Below are 23,317 nucleotides of genomic sequence, written 5' to 3'. Positions count from 1 at the left end.
CCCACGAGGCAGTTTGCTGTCAGGAATAAAAGCATGAGCTATAGTTTCAGCAACGCCTAGATTCAAGTCACAGCTTTGTCCAATGTGCTACCTGAGACATATTATCCCATCTTTTTCGATCTCAGTTTTCCCATCTGTATAATGAGAATGCATCCAATTCAACAGATGTTTACTGACCATCTCTGCAAGCCAAGTCCTGTTTCAGGCAAGAATGACATCAGTATCTACCTCATAAATTGTTAGCAGGATTAAAAAGAGATAAGGAATCTCAAGTGCTTAGGACACTGCCTGGTGAAAGGGGTATAATAACTCATCAATACATGTTTGTTGTTGTTTGTATTTGTGGTGGTATCTTTCACCTTGTTAGGTAATTCAGGAGGGGAACCAAAGGGAAAAATGAGTTCAGTTCTGGGCACGTTAAGAAGCACTTATGGTCACCCAGGTGGAGATGCCCAATAGGTCCTACACGTGTGTCGGTGTGAGCTCAGGAGACATAATCTAACTGGGTTTGATCTCAGCATGCATTTCCCATTTAAACCCCACTTCTGGAGCGGGGGGTGGGGCAGTCAGCATCATTTTTATTTTGAAGGAGTCAATGTCCTGATTTCAATTAAAATGAACCACCAGTAGATAAGGTCATTGGGTTAGCTGAGCAATGAGAAATTTTAAAATCCTTTCTGAAAACTGGAAAACCACATGGATCAAGAAACCTCAAATCTAAACTTATTCCCTGCCTCTGCATTTTGCATTTTTTGTAATTAAATTTGTATCAGTAAACACATATCCAGGTTATAGGTTTTTGAGTAGTTTTCAAGATAAATTAATATTATCACTCCTGTTCCCTAAAGAATTACAGAAAGACAATTTTGGAATATTGTTTACTTGAGTTGCTGCTACTGTATCTAATATATACAACACTTTCTGCCTAGTAAACATTACCATCTAAATCACAGAGAAACATAAACACATAAATCTTCAGGGTACACTGTCACTGACCATTTTAGAAGTTCAATAATAACTTACATGTACTCTCCTAAGAGACTTTTACAGTTCTTTTTTAGTATTTTCACTGTTTCAATGGTAAAGATAAGGAATAAATGACCTCCAGTTTAAAAAAATGTATCACCAAAAGCCCAAGGAAAGGAAAATCACAAAGTCACTGGGCTAGTATGTTGCTTACAGTATCATTTTGGGAGGTGTAAACAATTTGAACTCACCCATATTTTCAGCATTATAATGATACTCAATAAATGTAAGTGCCTAGATGAAATTCAGTAACTATCTTAAATACGTTTTAATTTCACATGGTAACTAGCCTAGCAAAGCAAAGTCCCAAAGGAAAAGGAGGGAGTAGGGACCACTAGATTGAATGGAGACAGAGAAAGACAACGTGGCAAGGCAGTGGGTGGGAAAGAGGAATAGCCAGAAAGCCGTGAGGGAAGAAAAGGAATAGAAACACAGACACACCACGCGGTGGGGGTGGGTGAGAAAGCAGGCAAGGCTAGGTGACAAACGTTGAGTTCTTTCTGAGGAATCGTGCAGTGAGGTAAGCTTCTAGCCTGGGGCAGACTGAGGTCTTTACACACTAGCAACTTTACCCTAAATCAGAATTGTACTGTGGGCTACCATAACATGCCTGCACCGGGGACAGGTGTGAGATCTCCAGATCGCTGTCACATGGGGAAAGGAAAGAAGTCTATTCTTTGCATTGTTCTGTAGTAAATCAATGAGGCAGGGGCAATTCATACTTTTGGAAGCAGTTTCTATACAGCACCACACCAAATGCACAATTTGGGGAGATAAGAAGAAACAATCTTACAGACAAATCTACCAGGTGACTAGACAAATCTTTTCACTTTCCTCTGATTAGTGAAGACTTACTTCTTTGCCTATATGCACACTGTCAAAGAACAGCTGAGGAAGAGCCAAGGAGAAGGGCCAGTAACCAGTGTCTCATCTCTGAAGGCAAATTTTCCCCTCCCTGTGTCACAAAAGTGGAGTCGAGTGCTCAGCTGAGCTGTGGGGATGACAAAAGAGCAAGTACCACGCACAACAGTGTCCGAGATTCAGAAGCACCCTCCGCATACACGGGGAAAGCTGGGTGCTGTGATGCTGTCATTTTTCAGTCTCAACAACTCCCCACGTCTTCTAGTCGATTCCTACACAAATGATCACCTCGATAGTACAGCTGATAAAAATCTGCTAGTAAGGTAGCAAGAGCCATTTTCAAAAGGGGGTTTTCATTTACAAGCAGATGTGTTTTGAGAAGCAGAAGGGAAATCCTATACAAAGCAAACAGGAGGACGACTGAAAGAAATTCCAACCTTCAGTGCAGATGGTGTCTTTAGAGGCTCATTTAGTGTCAGCTCGGAAAAATTAGTCCAAAAAGCTGGACCCTCAGTTCCATATAAGGGTACGGAAAAGTCTGATTCTAGGGAACTGGAAGAGACAGGAGAGGTTGTCCACCTTGGGCTGGGGGCTGTTTAGGGCAATGTCAGACAATAAGCATCTAGGCACACCATCTGGTCACTTCCAGACTATTCTTAACAAGCATGAGAAAATGAATAGCCAGAAAGGAAGGCTTTTAAATGACTGTAATATCCAAGAAATTATATGCAGGGGAAAGGAGGCATATGAGAACTCTACTGGATGCTTAATTTTCTATAAAACCTCTTAAAAATAAAATCTGTTAATTAAAAAAATAACATGACTCTAAGCCTACTGGTTAAAAGCCCAGACTCTGAGATGCCACATGCTCATAGCTGTTATGTCCTTGGCCAGATGAGTCTCTTCAGAGTCCTCTGTAAGAAGCATGGCAAGAACAATTGGGACAATGGATACACCACAATCCTTGACCTGACTTAAAAACTGAATTAAAAAAAAATTTTAATAATCACCTGTGGTTTATGCTGTAGGACTGATTTCCCCATCCTTATAAGGCAGTTATAGAAGTGGTATCAGAGAATTACACTGTCATTTATGGATTCTGAAATCATTTTTTAAATGCTTCCTTTGGAAAACAAGGGGTTAATGTGACGCTCCCTCTTCCAGAGACTATGAAGATGGTTATAAAAGCATCAGAGAAAAGTTATTCATAGTAAAGCTCTTTCCTAGCCAAGTCATGTCACAGGTTTAGCACAGGATAGATTTTATGATAACAAATGTAGTTTCAGCTTTAATAGGAGGTAATTATTCAACCCTCAGCTCTATAGATTATTGCTGTTATAAATACCTTTTGCTTAAGGGAACTAGTGTAATGTCAATCATATGCAAGACCCTAGAGAGGACCTAGGGAATAAACGGTACTAAATGTCATTTCTACACCTTGACAGTAGTTATAAATTATGATAGAGTAGACATTTAAAGGCAAATGTAAGCATTTTCAACTGGAGGGAAGGCACTATAAGCTCTGAATACAGTAAGAATGCCCAGTTTTTAAAATAACGATAGCTGACATTTATTGAGCCTTTACCACGGGTGATATGCGAAGAAGCTCCTAGGTATTATGCTATGTCATTCTCACAACAATCCTAAGAAGTCGATCCTATCCTTTTTCCCTTTTTAAAGAAAAGTTAACTGAGGCAGAGAGGTCAAATAACCTCTCCAAGTTCGCCCAACAAGCACATCAAGTACAAAGAGCTATGCTTCTGAAAAAGGTAGAGCAATGAATATAACTGGGGATTTCCAGAAATCTACAGCATGGTGTTCATCCCAAGACTTGCTTAAAAACAAAACCAAATGATGGTTGGGCTACATATTTTGTAAAGGATAAAAAAGACTCACTTAATGATATGCCCCAAAGAACAGGGTTGAATTCGTTTCTTAACGACAGACACATCAGTACTAACCCTTGCAAACGGATCCTGGATTAGTCTCATTTTATGTTTCAGAAATGACATGGAAGAGGAAGTACAATCATGAGTCTGAGTTCGCAGATGATGTTAGTATTTTTCAAAGAGTAAAATGCTAAGCACTGAAGAAGCTCCCAAACCATGAGCAGACTCCATTGTGGCAGATGACCTTCCCTGTGGGCCAGGAGGCAATGCAGCTGGAAAGAAATGAATCCACCTACTCTTAGCAAAAAATAAGCACTAAACTATCAGTTTGATACGGAATAGGATTTTTGGAGCTCTTATAGAATATAGTTATATGACATAAAAGCCAAGAAAAGAGTGAGCATCTCTAGGAAGAAGATGGAAAGTAATCTAACAAACATAATTACTTAGTAATTATTTTATAAAACACCCCCTGCCCATATTTTTCAGGCATGCATTCTTTGTTTTTTAAGTTGAGATCATTGTTGTTTCAAGTGTAGGAAATAAGAGACGGATCTTTTGTACCCTTGGCCCAATTTCCCTCAATGGTATCATTTTGCAAAAGGATAGGATCTGTGACCATTTTCACAAATAAATTTCTACCACTTGACTCCATCTGGGATACACTAGTCAGGTCAGGTAAAGACACATCGAGAAAGGCACAGGGGCCTGGAGATGGTTTAGATCAGAGGCGCTGAAATGACTACAGGAACAGAGGGGCTGCACCAGGTTAATCTAATGCAAATCTAGGTCTCTTCAGTCCAACAAAACAAAGTCAGAGATGGACTGAAAACTGACTTTAAAACACATTAGTTATGTGGAGTGTATACAGGCTTCAAGTTCTAGAATATGAGAACTATGTGGACTTAACATTTAGGCAGATGGCAAATGACACTGTTTGAAATACTTAGACCATGGAGTCTGATTGGGGAAACTCCTCCCTTCCTCCCTTTCCTCCCAATCCCCCACCACTCAGCACCAGGACCATCAACAAGTTACATTAACTCTGTAACATCATGTCCTCATCTTTCATCTGGGGAGATAACGGCACCTGCCTCACAGGGTGGGTGTGGAGGTAAAATAAGAAAATTCATGTAACAATGCCTGGCGCAAGTGAAGAGGTCATTGTTAGCTAATGTTGATGCTATTCATTTCAAGACCTTTAAACTTTGGCACTACTGACATTTTGGACCAGATAATCATTTACTGGAGCAATGCAGGGCGGGCAGAGGATCTTGTACATTGTAGGATGTTCAGCAGCACCCCTGGATCCAACCTACGAGATGCCAACAGCACTCCCACAGCAAAAAAAGTCTCCAGATATTGCCAAATGTCTCCAAGGGGGCAAAAAAAAAAAAAAAAATCAACCCAGGTTGAAAATCACTGCTTTAAGGGAATCAATTTAGGACAAAAAGATGAAGTACCACTTTCTACAATGGTAGCCATCTTCAAGTTAAAGCAACTGGTGCTACTTACTGAAAACACAAAAAGGTTCAAGAAGGACTTAGAAAAAAACATAAAAACATACACAAACTCTATGTATACAGTTTCTAAAAGATAGCTGGAATTCTGTGCACTTCTGAGGTTGAGGTAACGAAGACCCCCCTTTTGTTGACTGTCAGAGACCCTCTAGGGCTGCTGCAGGCAGGATGAACCATCGTGTGGATGGTCAGCCCCACCTAGTGGGATACCGGAGATGCTTCCTGTTCCCGAACCAGATTATAAACTGGACCTGCAGCAAGAACACCTTTCATGTTGCCCTTGGAGGGGTGCTGTGTTCTAGAAAAGTGTTCCTGAACCTCCCTGAACATCAGAATCATCAAGGGAGCTTATCAAATATGGGGATTTTCAAGTCTCATCTCTACAGTTTAATTCTGCATCTTAGGGTGAGTAGCCCAGACATCTCTGAGTTTACTAAGCACTCCAAAGTAACTGGGAACTTCTGATCAGGTAGACAGTGTCTTGAAATATGACAGAAAAGGTCAATTTCTCTTTGACTCTACCCCAATTCAATTTCAACATTAGGAAGAGACCTACAGATCATGCAGAATTTGTTATGGGAATAACTATAGGCTGTAAATAGATATAATACATCAGTATTCACCAATAAGCAACATTAGCACTGAGGCTCTTACCCTAATGGAAAGTTCAATTTGAATATCAAGATTTTAGAATAAAGTAAGTAATTAGGTATTGCTTTGAAACTATTACTACTAGTAATAAGTCTTCATTATCTCCAGCAATAGCTTTTGCTAAAAACTATCACCTATGGTCAGACAGCACAGGGGTTACTAAGCTTAGCCATATGGAATGTCAAGCAATCCTTGTACAAACTTTGAAAAAGACAAGCAGCCAAGAAGACAATCTTCATTCCATTTTCCAATAAACACCACCAGAATAGACGCTTACTAACGCCACAGTGGAAACATTTGCTGTAAGAGGCTGTTGATTAGAGGGATTTTGAGCCTAAGTACTGTGTGGGTTTCCAGCTCACATTATGTGGTTTGCAACCTACAGGTATGGTGAGCAGCTGTCCTGGACTGTCTGGAGTTGAGGATTTCCAAGCATGTGGAATTTCCAGTGCTAAAACTGGGACAGTCGGTTACTCTCTGTGCAGTCCCAAGGCTGCCTTGCAGCTGGTACCCCCTCTATCACTTTTCCCTAAGAGTCTCTACATCCTTCAAGTTTGTTCCTGTCTCCATGCCATTCATCTCTAGCTCCAGCTGAAGCAGCTTTCTCCTCCTGAAGTAGATCATCTGAGCCAACTTGTCACAGACACTGAGTTCTAAGTCCACGTGGTCTGTGAGCTTCTTCCTGCTGATCAAAGAGAACCTGATCTTCTCTAATTCAAGACACTGTCCATTTAAATTATGGTGGTTCCCAATATTTAAGAATTTTTATGAACTATAAAGACTCCAGGACTTCCAACCCTAGACTGTCTAGAGAATTCCCATATACAAAAGCTTCCTGGTAACTGTGATGTGCAGGAAGATTCAAGAATACTCTCTGTAACACAGTGCCCCTCCGGATGCCACACAATCTGCTCTTGCTGCAAGTGTAGTTTGTAAGTGGATTTCTAGAACAGGGGAGCATCTCAGGTATTTTACTAGATGAGATTCATCTTTGTATCCTATAAACACAAGTTAAAACTCAATATTTTGATCTCAAGACATAGAGAATACAGTATTCTGCTCAGAACATCATTTCAGATGCCCATAGTCAAAGCTGAACAACTTTACTTAAGGCATGCTTTAATCAAGTCTAAAGGACTTAAGTTTGAAACCTATTTAAATCACACCAATTTATATCTCTGAATGTCTGCTGTGGATGGTTAATTGGTAGCATATTCCATTCAGACATTCCTGTAACAATCACCTGTTGGATCTTGTCCTTGTTATACCAAATATTGACATCAACAAACATTAATCCAAATTTTAAAAATATATGGCCCAGGACAAGATTTTAGACTGTAGAAGTTTTTAAGCTACTGTAATTTTTTACAGACTTACGGCCATCTGTGCTAATCTTATGCAATCACACTGTCATCAGGGCTTTGTGCTCACACAAAAAAACTATAGCTTCAGAGTGTTCAAAGATCACTCCAGATATCCATGCACAGGCCCTGAGTTAAGAACTGCTGACCTAATATGAGCATAAATTTCTTCCTATTGAGTAACACATGGACTATAAAATGCATGGCGTTCCTGTATGAGTATCTTGGAAGCCAATGAGACCAAACCACCCCTTAACTTGAATCGTGAAAGCCTCTTCCAAATGCTCACCACTTTCACAATATTCCTGCCAAATAAAAAGACTTGTTAGGTCCCCGAAAACATCCAGTGAGCAGTTTCTAGATTTTGTCAGGGGGATTTCTGATAAAACTAGAGCACCAAATAAAGCATTCCAAGGTTCAATTACAGGGACTGGGACTTCTTCACTTTCCCATATCAATTCCCATGTGGTTATTTTAGCTAAATGAGATTCCTTATTCATAAGCTCTGCAAAGGTGCAAAACATCAGGATGGGTTTTATCTCTGAACACCTGCAAGAAGTGTTCTTGCCCAGTGCGTGTGCACATGCACGAGCACACACACCCCGCAAACACACACTCAACACAGGGTGGAAGCCTCTCTTTTTCATAAACTCTCTTGGAAGTCTCTGGAACATCTCAGATTCACTTACATTTTAAAAAATCCCTCATCCAACCAGCAAGCCTCCTCTGTAAGGCGCCTTCTGCCCATTTCCATCATTTGACACTTCTCATGAAATACACTGATGGTTTCTTTGTGTGGGGGCCATCCCTACACCAACTCAGTACACATTTCTATTTTACAAAGAGTGTGCTTAATAAGTTTGTTCAAAATCCTGTCCATCCAGAATGAGAAAATGTAAAACTATTATTGACCTTTGGGGAAAATAAGACATATATACATATAAAAGTCATGATTTAAAAAAAAAATATATATATATATCCATATCCAGCATGCAAAGAATATTTTATTGGACAGTCTTTGCCAGATCCTTGTGAAGCTATACAAAACATCAGATAATTCAAAATTTAATGTGTGTTTGGCTTGAGACTTCTTTGTGTTTTGTATGTTAATTGTTTACAGAGAGTGGAATAAGGGGTTGGTGGAAGAAGAAGGGTATTGTCTCATAATCTGACTCAATTCCCTAATTGGTCTGACATTGGCTCCTGCCCAGTGTTACTCGCATCTCATCCAAACACAACAGCCAACAGAGTAGAAGAGCTCACCAGGCGTTAAGAACAGCCAACTGGCCACCTGCATCCATAAGGAAATAATTTTCCACCTACCAGTATGGTCACACTAGGCCTCAGTGTTCTTACTATGAATGGTATTATTTCACAGGTTTAAGGATTTAATATAACAGCTATGAAGTGCTTAGAACAGTGCCTGGATCAGAGACAGTCTTCAATAATAATAGTAGCTACTACTACTAGCTATTATTAGCCACTATTACTAATATACATTGAAACACCGAAGATGACTGTCCTGCCTACTTAGACCACGTGGGTTACACAGTAATGTCTTAAATGCACTATTGCTAATGATACTGAAATAGGTTACCTTTGTAAATCTCTTCCTTCAATTCCTGGCGATAAAGGACATCTCATGAAGCAAGCTAACCTAAGTCTATTTCTACCAACCATTCAGAAACCAGTCTGTAAACCTCTGACTCATTTCTGTTAGATAAGCTATGTTCTCATTTCTACTCATGTAAATTAGTGTTTCTTTCCTATCAAAGTCCTCCTGGGGAGCATTTGCCTTTTGCTTGCTAGCCAACCTACTATTCCTGAGATTAAAACTAGAGAAACCAATAGACAAATGAGACTCAAGTGTGAGACTTTTCAACACAGAAATTAATGCTAAAAAAATGAGACAGAAAAGACAATATAGGGTCAGAAGGAGCTATATCACTCACCTCCACCTCCCCTGGGTTGATGGATCCTCTTATAAGCAGTTAACAGAAGAAATGAAATAGCAATGTTGAAACTCCCCCAATCTCTCAATCCTTCAAAAATATCATGAGTCTCAAGACAGCACAGATACTGTAAACCCAGTGACATGAGCATACCACTTGCTTGTCACAGGAGACCAAATAGGAAAATGAAGACAAGGAGTTGTGATGGGTGCTTTTCACCTGACAACATTTATGGACATCTGACTCTTGGCCCCCAGTTTGAGAGAGAGCTCTAGGCTCCAGCAAGTCTTAATTCCTCCTGCTCCCTCTCAGCTCCCCGGGATCCCTTCAGCCTTCCCGTTGCATCAGGCACTGTTTCCCACAGGGGCCACATTCAGGAGGAAGCAGCAAGGGGACTAACCTGGCCCGAGAGTAGAACTGAGGACCTCCCCAGCCCAGCCTCTTACCTGCAGCATCGGCCCCCTCAGCGGGCACACTCTGGGTCAACGCGGGGGCTGGGTCCTTGACTGCCTGCACCTGAGCAGCTTCTTCCTGGTTTGTCAAAAAGGCAGAGCACAGATCAGTTTCCAAGGCTTGGAACTTCAGCAAGGAATTCTGCCAGCAAAAGCAGAACATCAGGCTCGCTCAGTTCGATGCCTAACACCCAAGGCTGGGTTTGCAGCTCCTTTCTCAGCACCTGGCACAAAGGGGGTCTCGGCCTCAGGTGCTTCAGGCTGAGCTGGTGGTGCCAGAATCAGATCCACGTTATTCCACAGGCAGCCTCAGTGTCCGCTTCACTTAAATCCTAATGTATATAGGTATCTGTGACACTTGGGATTGGTGATTTCGTCAGCAAGAGACGCTGCACCCAGAGAACCAATCTGAGACGTTATCTGCTGCCTGGATGCTTGAGGCTTTACGCTTTGCAAGTGTTTCATTCACTGTGCTGACATCAGGAGCGGATGACATTAGGCCCCTCCCAGGCTACCATTCATAAAAGCCAGCATCCCTCCACTGCAAAGCCTGCAGCAGACCGCAGTGCACAAAGAGTTACTGCTGCAGAGTCTGCCTGGCATCTGGGAGGTGCTTCGGGGCTTCCTTATCTACATCTGCATGTGGGCTGCAGGAGGGTGTGTGCGTGCATGAGTGTACGTGTCTTCTGAAGTTACTTTACTTTTCTCACACAGGATGGCTACAGCTGCCTTTCATCAAGAGCAGAGTGGAGGGATTGAGGGACATGACCTTGGCCCCTCAGTATGACCCAGCCACTGAGGGGAGAAACAATTTATCTTTCCAAACTCCCAGCACAACCTCCCCTCCACCCGCCCTTTTTTTCTCTCATTTTAAATTTCTCCCGTGGTGCTTAATAAGAACAAAGTCATACAGACTGACGCAGGGACCCTGCCGCGACGCAGACGCCCAGCAAATGCACTCCCCCGACCAGGTGAGAGTGAGCCGCTCCGCGTCCCTGGCAGAAGGGAAGCTCTGCAGCCCTCAGCAGCCCCGCCGCCCGCTGGGGTCCCGGCAGGGGTGGCTACTGGAGAGAAGCCATCGGTCCTTTTCCCTACCATGACCCCCCAACACACGCTCACACACACACACACGCACGCACGCACCTACTTACAGCTAGCCCTGCACATAACCCATTCCCCACACACCCATATCCTGCATAGCCAGCTGCCACACTGTACTCCATACACAGTCCATCCCATACACCCCTCACACCGGATTCTGCACACACTCTGACTCCCTGCCTTGTGCACACCTTCACCCCTGTATTCCACACCCTCGTGCCCAGCCCCCCACCTTCATACACACTCTACTCCACATATACTTTTAACACCCCATATACACTCTCCTTCCTACTCCCACTCACCCCTTTTATCCCCTGCTCCACACACACACAAAAACAGCCTACTTTATATACACCCCACACACCCTCATCCCCACCTCCCACACTCATGTCCTATACCCACACACACCCACCCCTAGTCCCCCTACATCTGGCCCCCTCCACACACACACCCCCTCATCTGTTCTGTGAGTGTGAGTAAATATGAACAGCAGTGTTTGAAAAGCCACTCATTGAGGAATGTCTTGAATCTGTTCTCTCTTGGCCAGTCTGTAAGTGGCAGGTGCCTAGCAGACTCAGGACCTCTCCTCCCCTGTGCACAAAGATGGAGCAAGACAGGGCACAAGCCTCCCTGTGCTCAGGGGCTGCAGCCGAAGAGCCCATAGCTCGGACGAAGCCCCTGCCTGCCACCAGGCCTTTTTTTTTTTTTTTTAAACAGCTGCTGCTTCTTTTCTGGGACGTTCTCCCAGCAGCTAAGTGTAGAAGCGAGAGCCCAAGGTTACTGACAGGAGGTACAGAAGGAGTAAGGGCACCATGTCTTGGGAAAGATTTAGTAACCAAGGAGGTTACTGGAGGCGAAAGGAATGATTCCAGGCAAACTTCGTACTAAAGGACCTTGGAAATCAGAGTGACCTCTCAAAAAGAGTACAACTCTACTGAAAATTAAGAACTAAGACCCCGAGAATGTTAGATGGTACAGCTGCTACAGAAAACAGTATGGTGCTTCCTCAAATAGGTGGTTCTAATAATAGGCAGTTCCTCAAATATGGTAGTCCTAAACACAGAGCTGCCGGGTGACCCAGGGCGCACACTGCTGTGCATACCCCACAAAAGAAATGAAAGCAGTGACTCAGACAGATATTTGAACACCCAAATTCAGAGCAACATTATTCAGAATAGCCAAGAAATGTATTACGGACTGACTTGTCTCCCGCAAATCCATGCGTTGAATCCCTGACCCCCACTGTAACTGTATTTGGAGACAGGGCCTTTAAGAGGAAACTAAGGTAAAATACGGTCATAAGGGCCAGGCCCTAATCCAATGTGACCAATAAGAAGAGAGAGAGAGAGACCAGGGATGCACACACACAGAGGAAAGGCCGTGCGAGGGCACGGGGAGAAGGCAGCGTCTGCAAGCCAAGGAAAAGGCTTCTGGAGAAACCAATTTTGCTGGCACCTTTATCTGAGACTTCTCACCCCTAGCACTGTGAAAAAATATGTGCTTGTTGCTTGGGCCTCCCAGTCTGAATTATCTATTTTTTTTTTAATGGAGGCCCTAATGAAGTATTAGCAGATTAATACAAGGTGGAAGCAACCCAAGTGTCTATCTACCTGATAAACAAACTGCAATATATACATACAATGGAACCCTACATTTAGCCTTAAAAAGGAAGAATACTTTGATGCATGCTGCAACACGAATAAAGCCTGAGGATAATATGCTGAGTGAACTAAAAGGGCTTAATGAGCACAGTGCTTCAGACTAGGAAGATAAAGTTCTGGAGATGGATGGTGGTGATGGCTGCACAACAATGTGAATCTGCTTAATACCACCGAACTACGTATTTTAAATGGTTAAAGTGGCACATCTGATGCATATTTTACAACAATTAAAAAAGAAGTAAAAGAAAACCACTCTTTCCCTATATTGAGAGGGAGGATGTGGACCAGCTGCTTCTTGTAAACTCTGTGCTCCTGTATATTCCACAAAGCAGACAAGGACACGGCCCCACACAGAACTGGAGGGCACGTCAGCTCTGCTACATACCAGGCATGTGACTTGGGGCAAGAGTCCTGGCTATTCTGAGCCTTAATTTCCTCATCCATGAACAGAGGCAATAATGACAGTGACAGTGGCACCTGCTCTAAGCAGCAGATGAGGGAAGGCCTGGAGAGCGCTTCACTCAGCACCAGCCCATGGTCAGCACTCAAGGACTGGACACTGTGCTTATCAAGAGTATCTCTGAAGCCCAGAGGCTGCTGGGCAGAGCGCTGGTCTTGCAGGAGGCTGAACCCCACATCTGCTCTGTGACCTTGACTCATCACTCTACCTCCCAGGGCCTCACTCTCTGCATCTGCCCGGGAAGGACCTGAGACTAGATGACTGGTAAGTTCCGTTCCAACTTCCAAGGAGAGAAAAGCAAATGTGCACGTGTACTGAGGCTGGTGCAGAGTCTGACAGAGGGGCTGCCTGGACAGTGCTTGTGGAACTGAACCAAGTGTTCACACAACACAAACGGCGAAGAGTTTCACTGCATAGGAGCTCGTCGGATCACGTTCAGAGGCCTCTCCACATCCCCGAGAGTGGGGTATAACGCTGAGACTGCGTTATGGCCGATGTCATAACGGGGTTGTTCTCTCCCACCTCCCCTCTCCTTCTCTCTCACTTGTACTCACACTGAGACACAACCAAGACTCCGAGCGTCAAAGGAGATCCATTTGCCTGGTTGGTTTATGCCTCTCTGACATACCGGGCAGGAGGAAGCTTAAAGGAATGGGGAAGAACAGAATCACAAATAGAACAGGAGAAAGATGAAGGTCTCAAGGGACAAGAGGACCTCCAAGTAGAAGGGAAAACCTTAACTGCTATAAATGAGGCCAAGAGGGAAAACTGGGAGAAACCCCGCAGACCAGCTGTCGTCAGCTGTGTCCCTTCCCCACCCCGAACTGACCCATCCCCTGAGGACCGCCTGCTGTTCCTCAGCACAGAAACACAGGGTGGGGACTTGGACACCCTGTGTGGGACAGGCCCCGATGACCAGGGAACCCAGGAGGCTTTACCTATGAGCAATCTACACCACTGTCACATACGTGTCCTTCCCGTCGTTGACAGGAGACATCCAGTCCAGCCCATCAGATTGGAGCCCCACAGAGCCACCCCTGGGAAGGCTGATGGACCGCAGGCACTGCACTGGCAAGGGTCACGCCCCATGCAGCTGTAACACCACACGTGCAGCTGCCGGGCTCTGGCATCAATGCACAAAGAGCCGCGCTCGACAGCAGCGGGAGACTGATGTCAGCCCCTTCCTCTTGGGGCTCCAGTCTGGTGGGGAGACAGCTAATAAACAAGCAAACAAATCAAACAATGATGACAGTTATTACTGTCACCGGGCGATGGAGGGGAAAACCACAAGCCCAGGGAGAGAGTGAGCAAGCAGCTGTTTCACTCTCTAATCCTGCCTGACTTACTGACCTTTTATGCAGGAATAAGCTTTCCCCTTCCAGAAAAATGAAGGCCAGGAAACCCCTGTGGTCCTGGTGCTACTTTAGTCCAGCCTTTCTCTCACTTGGGGGCTTCCGCTCCCTGTGAAGGTGCCCCCAGCCTTTCCCCCCGGGGCCAGCCGGCCAGTGCTGCTCCAGGTTTACATCCAAAGTCTCCCTGACTGGGTCTCTGGGAACTGCAGGAAAAGTGAACAAAGGCTGACGAATCCTCTGAAGAACAATGACTACCTCTGCTCCCCCCAATGCCCCCATCTGGTCACGTAAGAAGCCAGAGGGACATCCGTGAAACCTAGGTGTGGTTTTCTAAAAGCTAATTTTTCCCCTTTACATAATGGAAAATAGGCTACTTGTTTTAGAAAATACTCTACTCATTTTCTGTGGTCTACAATTACCAGGTCCCACCTTAGCTGAGTTGGAATGGAGAACACCCACACAGGCTGGATGGTTAAGTATTATTTTAGGATGCCTGTGTCTGCAATTCACCAGTTGCAGAGCAGGGACAGCTCACTTTTCATGTCTATGAGGAGGTTTTGAGGCCCTCTCCCATCCCTTTATCTATCCAAGAACTGTACACAGATCTTCAATGGTGATATGAAGCAAAATCAAATTGGAAATCTGCTCAAAATTGAAGATACAATGGAGTCCCCAAACATCCCCATTTCTACTTACCACTCTTTTTCCCTGAGCTTTCATGTTTCATGTGTACACTACCCCACCACACACACACACACACACACACACACAGGACCCTTCCTTTTCATCTGCTCCCTGCCCCTACCTCCCCAGGCCAAATTCAGCTATAGCTGATTCACAGTCAAATTTCCATCAAATCTTGAGCCAGTTCTGATTACCTTATCTGAACAGTGCCCCCCAATTTCTCTTTTAGCATCTTGTGTATTTCCTTCCCAATCCTCACCATAATGTGTAATTTTATTTATTTCTCTCCTTGTTTATTGGCTCTTTCCAACCCCTGAAGGGCTGGAACCACGCCGCCATTGTTCACTGCTGAACCTCACACAATGAGCAGAACAGGAGCCAACCATTAAGGACACTGCCATTGTGTATTAGTTTTGTTTTCCTAGACCCATTAGGTGGTACTTGGGAGGCCCTTCTGAGTATCTAATTTCAAGTCTCCCTGCTGCCCTGGTTCAGAAATTTTTAAATGCTTACAAATCACTGGGGAGTTTGTTGAAGACGTGCACCCCCAGGCAGCGAGAGACTCGGATTCTATGGTCTGGGACAAGGTCCCTCAGATGCAGGAGATCCAAGGTCCACTTTGAGAAATACTGCCCTATTCCCTAGGGCCTTGACTCACTCTAAATGCTGCCTTGGTTGCTTGTTTTAGCTCCATGGATCACAGGAACCATAGCTTTTCCCCAACCCCCAGCATTCTGACACCCTCATCAGCCTCTAGTCCTGGCACCCCTCCCTGGAGCTGGACCCCCACCTCAGGAAGTATAAAGCATGAGGTGCTCAGAGCAAGGCAGTGTTACCTCCTGAACTGATGCTGCTGCACTCCAGATGCTCTTCCCAAAAGAACTGGGACCTCTTCCAATGCTGATGGCTATAGGAAAATGCCACATTCACCCCATCCCGAGGACACTGGGCTTTTGGCTAATCCATGTGGGGCCTTTGTGGCTTATGTCCCAGCATGCTTTGCAGCCAAGTCTAACTGAAGGATGACAAATCTCGGCTCAGCCCATCCCAGCTTCCTCCGCTCAGAATGCGCAGCCCTCACTGTCCTGCACCACCCAGTGGAGAGACTCAGTGTAAGAGAACAAGCTATTCACTTCAAGCAGTCCTCTGCTGACAAGAGGATCCAGGTCCTGCTCTGAGGACAGCAGCACTTCTTTGTTAAACAGGGACAATCTTGCCACCACACACGACAACCCAAAGCAAATTTCCTTCCAGCCAGATGATTTGATTTCAACTTGGGAAGGGGGAGTTCTGCAATTAGTTTGCCTCTTTGTGATATCCTCACTATGTCCACTTTATTAAACAAACAATAAAAACAAGATGTTTGAGAGAATAATGCAGTTTTATAAACTCATATTTTAATTCAGGACTCTGAGCTTTTCTAGATGATAAGACATTGATTTTCTAAAAACAGTATGTCATTTTCAACTCATGGAATGGATTCCAATAGTTTCTCTTTATAGCTTCTAGTACCTACATTACCCAAAAGCACAGGAATTAAGATCAATAAACTCCCTAACAGGTCATTTTTTCCAGAACATCAATTATATTCCTTGGGCTGAAGTCCACAAGTCTAGTCCATGTTGTAGCCCATATGGTTACTTCTTTGTGGCTACTTAAAGTTCCAATTTCTTTTAGCCTGGAAAAATATTCTGCTTAAAAACTAAACTCAGTAAGATGTATACATAGTACAGGGACCACTGGGGCTTTTAATCCCAATTTTACCATTTGCTCCTTCTGTGTCTGCGGGCAGGTCCTAAAAAGGCAAAAGATACCAATGCCAGCAAGGCCAGACTCTAGGATACTGAGCTGATGTGTGTCACTACAAATCCCTAAAAAGTGGGGATTCATCCTTCTGCTGCAGCCCCAATATCCCACTCCAGTTCCCACCCAGAGTTCGGTGTATATCTGCTTCTCAAGAAATACTGTTGAAAGAAAGAATTACTCCTCAGAAAAAATATCCCAAAGGTCAGAGCTTTCAGGCAAAATTCTGGTATTAGGACCAGCAAAAATATTTTGTTAACATTTAGGATGGGTTGGGGGAAGCAAGTATTTCATGAAAGCTGTCAGCTTTATATTCTGCCAAGTGAGAGCACGTGGGAAAATAGAGAGACAGAGAGAGAGAGAGACAAACAAACCTCCCCATCATTTAATCACAAAATGAAGTTTTTAAGAACAATCTCTAAATTAAAGAGTTGTTTGCTGACTCAGCTTTATGAAAAACCAACTACACTATTCTTAAATTTCTCCTTTAGCTACAAAGCAGTGAAAGCTACCACACAGGCTGACCCCTGGGAGCCACTGAACTAGACACAGTCCCTTTCCAGCCTCCTGTGAGACAGCAGGGAATTAGTAGCGTGAAGAGGAGTGAACGTACGAGTGAGCACAAAGGAAGAGGATGGTGGTGCTACACCAGAGCAAGGAGCAGGGGCAAGCAGGCAAAGCTGTGTGGAGTGGGAGATGGCAAGGCTGGTAGGCAAAAGGCAAACACAGGTGGGTCAGCTATGGTGAGCCTTGCACAACTTCTCTGCTCAGCCAACACCCTTGAAGTTTCTCCAAGTCAATTCCCAGACAAGGAAGAAGATGAGCAGCTGCTGCCACCTTTTCTGCCAACACCACTTTAAGGATTCCCCTGAGGGTGCTGACTACAAACCTGGTTGCCCTGGAAACAGAAGCTAGGCTGGATGGCTGCCTCTGAATACTGGGGCAAAATAAACGAGGCCTGGAAACAGCTCAGAGTTTCTTTGCTGTGCAGTTCATTCAACTGGGAAAGAGAACCAGGGTTCACATCATGACCACATTAGCTGCAATATGTAATTGTTGACACTGACAAGACAAGTGGGCTAAAATCAAATGAATTATATAGCACACCGTTCCTGCTGAGGAAGAAATGTTGGTAGGGAAGCAAGGTCATAGCAGAAGGAAACCATACCAGAAAGATGCCAAATAGCATCCTGCAGTGGTCCAGCACACAGGAAAATTACCTTGGATATTATGCTTCCAGAGACCAATATTTTGCAGCCCAGCATCCATTTATCCATCTTCTAATCCAAGATGGGAAATATGTCTATGTCTAGTCAATCAGCTTATTCCAAACCCCACAGTCTTAGTGACTGGTTCAAGAATGGGCTACAGGCCCCAAGCCAGATAAACGAGACTCAAGTATGGGACTCTATGGAGCTAGAAAGGACTCTTCTTCCACTGTGTGACAGGCAGAATCTTAAAGATAACCCCCAAGATTTCTATACCCTGGTATTCAATCATACACTAACCTCAATGCTGCTATGAAGGGATTTTGCAGGTATAATTAAAGTCCTAACTCAGTTGACCACAGATACAGAGATTATTTGGGTGGGCCTGACCCAATCAAATGAGCCTTTTAAAAGCAGAGTGATTCTTCCAGCTGGCAACAGACGTCAGAGAGATTTGGAGCCCAGGAAGCTTTGGTTCCACTGGCTCAAAGATGAAGGGGTCCATGTAAGAAGTAATGTGAGCAGCCTCTAGAAGCTGAGAGCTGCCCCCAGCAGTTGACCAGCAAGGAAACAGTGTCTATAGTCTTACAACCACAACGAAGTAAATTCAGGCGACAACCTGAAAGAGCTTGGACGTGGACTCTTCTCCATCTTCTCTAGAACTTTCAGAGAAGACTTTATCACAGTCAATGCCTTGATTTGTTTTGTGAGACCTGGAACAGAGAATCCAGTTAAGCCTACCTCATTCACGACTTACGTAACTGTGAGCTAATAAATGCGTGTTTGAAGCTGATAAGCTTTTGGTAATTTGTTGCACAGCAGTAGAAAACTGATATACACTGGAATTACTAACTGGAAGAATAATGTGTCCCTGGAGAGAGGTCGGCCTAAAGATACAGTCAATAAAGGAAAGCAAGACTCAAGAAATGGAAAGAGACGGCATCTAAGGACAAGTCTTATAATCCCTGAATCTAACCGCACGTGAAGCCTACCCTGGTCCTAAAGTTTCAAGTGTGTGGATCAATGAAATCCTGTTATTTATTAAAGCCAGGTTAACCTGACTTTCAGTGACAAGAAAAAAAACCAAATACTGGGGGAAAAAAATCCCCAGTCAGTCCTGATCTAAGTCCCAACCCTGCAGACTGGGTTTGCATTTCAATAGAAAAATACAGCTGCCTATTCCTACAGAAAAATTACCATTCAGCCAACTCGGGAATATTAAATGCCTGAAGAAGCCTCTTGCTAGACCACTTTCTCAAAATTAAAACAATTTTCAGGGAGAAACACATCTTAAACATAATAGCAAGTACCATCTTGGGTCTGATGCGACTTGAGCCAAAACGTCTATACACTAACCTATGGATGGTAATAACAAGACAGTCAAACCCTTCACATGGAGACACACACACACACAGACATGCATGTGCATATCAGCTCAAAGAGGGACACTGCCAATGTGCACACAATAAAACACAAGTGTTAAGGAATTCTTCATAGACTTTAAAGAGGAAGAGATCTTAATATTGAAGGTACTACTGAGCTATTTTGAATAGTATAATTCAACAAATAAGAGATACCTACAGTATACGAAGGAATAAATTTTTATATTGATTTCAGATAGACAAATGACCTCTTTCATAGCCAGCTAAATAAAACAGATGTTCCCTTTGAATAAGAACTGTGATTACAAATCTAAGGTTTAACTTCTTGTTACTGATACTAGGTCATTACTGAGCATGTCACAGGCTAAAATTTATTACATTTGTTTCTTACAACATAGACCTTAAAATTCCAATAGTATTCCCAAGAGTTTTATTCCTTCATGGTAGGACCTCTGTCAGAATATAGCAGAGCACAAGACCAAATCCAATCTCTCTCTGAGCATCTTTTTTTCTTCTAGTTTTTTACCAGTGAGAGTGACACCACACATAAATACGAAAATGTCCTAGATCTTTTTGGTAAAATCAAAACTGCACTTCAAAGTAGCCATAGGGATAGAGCACATTTCTAGGATGCCCTGTAGGGTCAACTGACACCTCAATGAAGGTGAGATCAGTGAGTGTTAAAACGAAAGCACTCTCAGAGTTAACCCATTTCAGAACACCCTATCTTGATTCTACAAATAAAAAACTAAAAGACGTTGATGTGATGCTTTATGACATGTCTAGGAGGCGGAAAAAGTAGTGTGAGTATCCAATATGGCATGTTCTCTCAGTGAAGCGGAGATCCATTAGTTTTCTTTTTACATCTGTTATTTTCCTTAAATGAAACTAAAGGCAGGAATGGGATCTCCCAGGATGTGGAGAAGGAAAACAGTAATTTTTCTCACTTAACCCTTCAAGCAACTTTTCAACCTATTCACTGATTATTGATTATATGGACATGAGAAAATAACTAAAACCAAGGATTAAGGTGAATGAGACACTGACAGACCTTAAGTTCAGAATATTTTCCAATCAAGATCCAGGGGACCCCAACAAATGAAGTCTCCTGATGTCTTACAGAGACAGAGTCCGACAACTCAGGACAACAGTAGGAGGGAGACTTATTCAGTTTTTCAGAAACCAGTTCCTACAGTATTATAGACAAGACACCAAAACTCATGGAATGGAGATACAAATCCCACCAAGAGACTGACCCAAGGTCAAAAACTGGGAGCTTGAGACTGGCAGAAGAAAAGAGAAGCTGGCAGGAATCAAATCTATACTCATGCCAAGCACAGAAACAAGAAGTGAGCTTTTCAGTTTACTGGCAAAGCATGGAGAGCACACAGAGAGACAGACACTCACAGGTAGATATGACACATTGTATATCACCTTACTGCACAGAGGAGCTCTCAGGTCAAGTACCAGCTCTGGAATAAATATAGCTAAGCCCCATCTATATGTGACACGGCAAGCAGAATTAAGAAGATCAAAAAGTAGAGGTGAAAAACCAGATTTGAGGAAAACAGAACGCATATATGTAAGACCTTAAAATTGTTATAATCAACAATTACAATATTAAGGTCCATGGAAACGTCTGGAAAATATTTGTAGACCATGCTTCTCATGAGGCTCAAGAAACTCTCTTTTGGACCTTAGACCTGCAAGTTGGAGTGGAAGGAAGAAAGCAGATATGCAACTAGAGGACTTTTTTTTTTTTTAGAAGACTTCTTAGAAGGCTGTGTTGGAAGGGTGGAATGTAAATAAAGGAACAAGGAGCAATGAAGATGGTTAACACAACAAGAAAGTCCACTTTACATTTCCATTTAGAGATACAAGGAATAATACTCCTGTAAAAATCAGCTGTGCAAAGGGTGAGCAACATTGTTGACAAATAATGACTGATCATAAAAGTCAAAAACTAGAAACCACCATACAGTGGGTTATAGCAAGGAAACCAGAAAACTAAAACTACATGCCATACACGTATGAATCGCACAAACATAATACTGAGTAAATAACCAGACTCAAAAGAGTATACACATCCATTTATAAAAAACTCAGAAATAGACAAAACAAATCTATGGAAGTCTGAAGAACAGTTATACTTATAAGGGAGTAGTGACTGAAAGGAATTAAAAAGGGGTGTCTGAGATGTTAATAATGCCTGTTTCTTGACGTAGTTGATCATTACACACTTTGAAGAGAATTCATCCAGCTGTACACTTACGATATGTACACTTTTCTATATGTATTTTCTACTTGCATTAAAAGCAATAAAGCAGTATTCCCCACCTGTGTTCCATAGGACTCTGCTGCCAAAGAAAAGAACGTTACTATGAGGTTCTTCCATAAAAGATCTTAGTGTTCTCTAAATTTGGGAAATGTTAGGAAAGTCCCAGTTAAATATATTCCCACTCTACAGGATATCTCCATCAATGTTTCTGAACATAATGACACTCCCTGTTTGGCCTTGGACCATGAACTGGCCTTGTTCAAGCTTTTCTAAGGTTTCCTCTAACCCTCAAATCTTAGCCGCAATATGATTTGCACACACGATTTACCCCAACTGGAACAATTCCACTTCGAGCACACACTCACTGTTATCAACCAGTCTGGATCAGCAGCACCACCTACTCATTGAAGAGCACACATTTACAATATGGTGCGGACTGCTCTTTTGGCTATATGTCTCCACTCAGCACTCTTGCATCTATGTAATCACAGGGTAGTGAGCTGGCATGTTTCATATAATTTGCAAATACAGTATAGTGAAGGCATACAGAAAAGCAGATTTTCAAATAGCTTTTTGCAATTGAGATTTGAGAATGCTCAAGTAATCTTAGCATTCTCACGGGGTTCCAACACACAAATCAGTTTCTCCCAATTACCTGAAACCTATCACAAGTTGCTCTTAAAATCACCTCATTTTTCTAGTCACTTAGGTCAAAACAAATCAGTGCTTCTTTACAACTAGCATTTTGATGTTCACAGTGGGACAAACAGCAGTGTTCATTGATACAGGTTCTTGCCTCTTTTCTCAAACTCTTTTTCACTCCTATTACCATAACAGAGATTGTGGAATTTGAAGCTTGTCTCTATGCACCAGGAAATAACAAGTTTTGTGTTGTTATCTTTAGGACTTTTCTGCAATCTTAGTTTTTTTATTTAAATTGGTTTAATCAGGCACTTGGTTTACTTTGACTATTCACTTCTGCCAACCTCTACAGTAAAAACGGAAAAAGAAAATCACCTAAGTTCAGTTCATTACCATTTTTTTTTTTTTTGGAGAAGGAGAGATGGATCTTCAAATGATGAACAATTTGCCTGAAGCCCATCACTTCTCTCCTCGACATCTGAGCATTAAGTCTTTTCATTCTTTCTGCTATGATCCTAATCAGATATACCACCCACTGCTCCTTCACTATACAATGAAGGCAAGAGAAATGAGGCAGATTATTCCAAACCAATGTCTTAGGCTAAAGCATTCATAACGACAGGGATCCTAATTATATTATATTGATTTCCAATAGGAGGATTAAATTATATATTTTAAAGGAAACCCAGAACAAGCTTACTAACATTGTGATGTCCAGTTCAAAGGAAAACCATTCGGATTGGAAAATATGGCTTCAGTGTCTCAAAGCATACTAGAAGACCATATTGCAAACACCAAACTATAGCATGTTCCATGGAAAAATAGTAAGATGATCATATTTGAGACTGCAAAAACCATTAAAAAAGCAGGGGGTGGAGGGAGAAAATAAAATTAAGAGGAAATTTTTACAAATGTAACTGTCACAGCCACGGTTATATAATCCTAAAGCAAAGTTGAAAGAAGTACAATGAAATGAATGCTGGACTCGGTTTAGCTCCAAGACATAGTGAGCAGCCTTGCAAATAATATTTTAA

General features: G+C 42.9%; 1 protein-coding gene across 12 annotated transcripts in view; it reads right to left on the bottom strand.

The window, feature by feature from the left end:
* Nucleotides 1–23,317, bottom strand: part of FAM13C (family with sequence similarity 13 member C) — a 542,774-nt gene that overhangs the window by 452,804 nt on the left and 66,653 nt on the right. For all 12 annotated transcript variants that reach the window (XM_064488166.1, XM_010985766.3, XM_031461297.2 and 9 more), the window contains one exon: nt 9,707–9,791. In XM_064488166.1, coding sequence (XP_064344236.1) covers nt 9,707–9,791 — 85 coding nt within the window. The remainder of the gene's footprint in view (nt 1–9,706; nt 9,792–23,317) is intronic.

The sequence above is a fragment of the Camelus dromedarius genome, chromosome 8 (assembly GCF_036321535.1).
Source record: "Camelus dromedarius isolate mCamDro1 chromosome 8, mCamDro1.pat, whole genome shotgun sequence".
NCBI classification, from domain to species: Eukaryota; Metazoa; Chordata; class Mammalia; order Artiodactyla; family Camelidae; genus Camelus; species Camelus dromedarius.
Note: the sequence above shows the minus strand (reverse complement) of the source record. Positions and strands in the feature narration are given on the sequence as shown.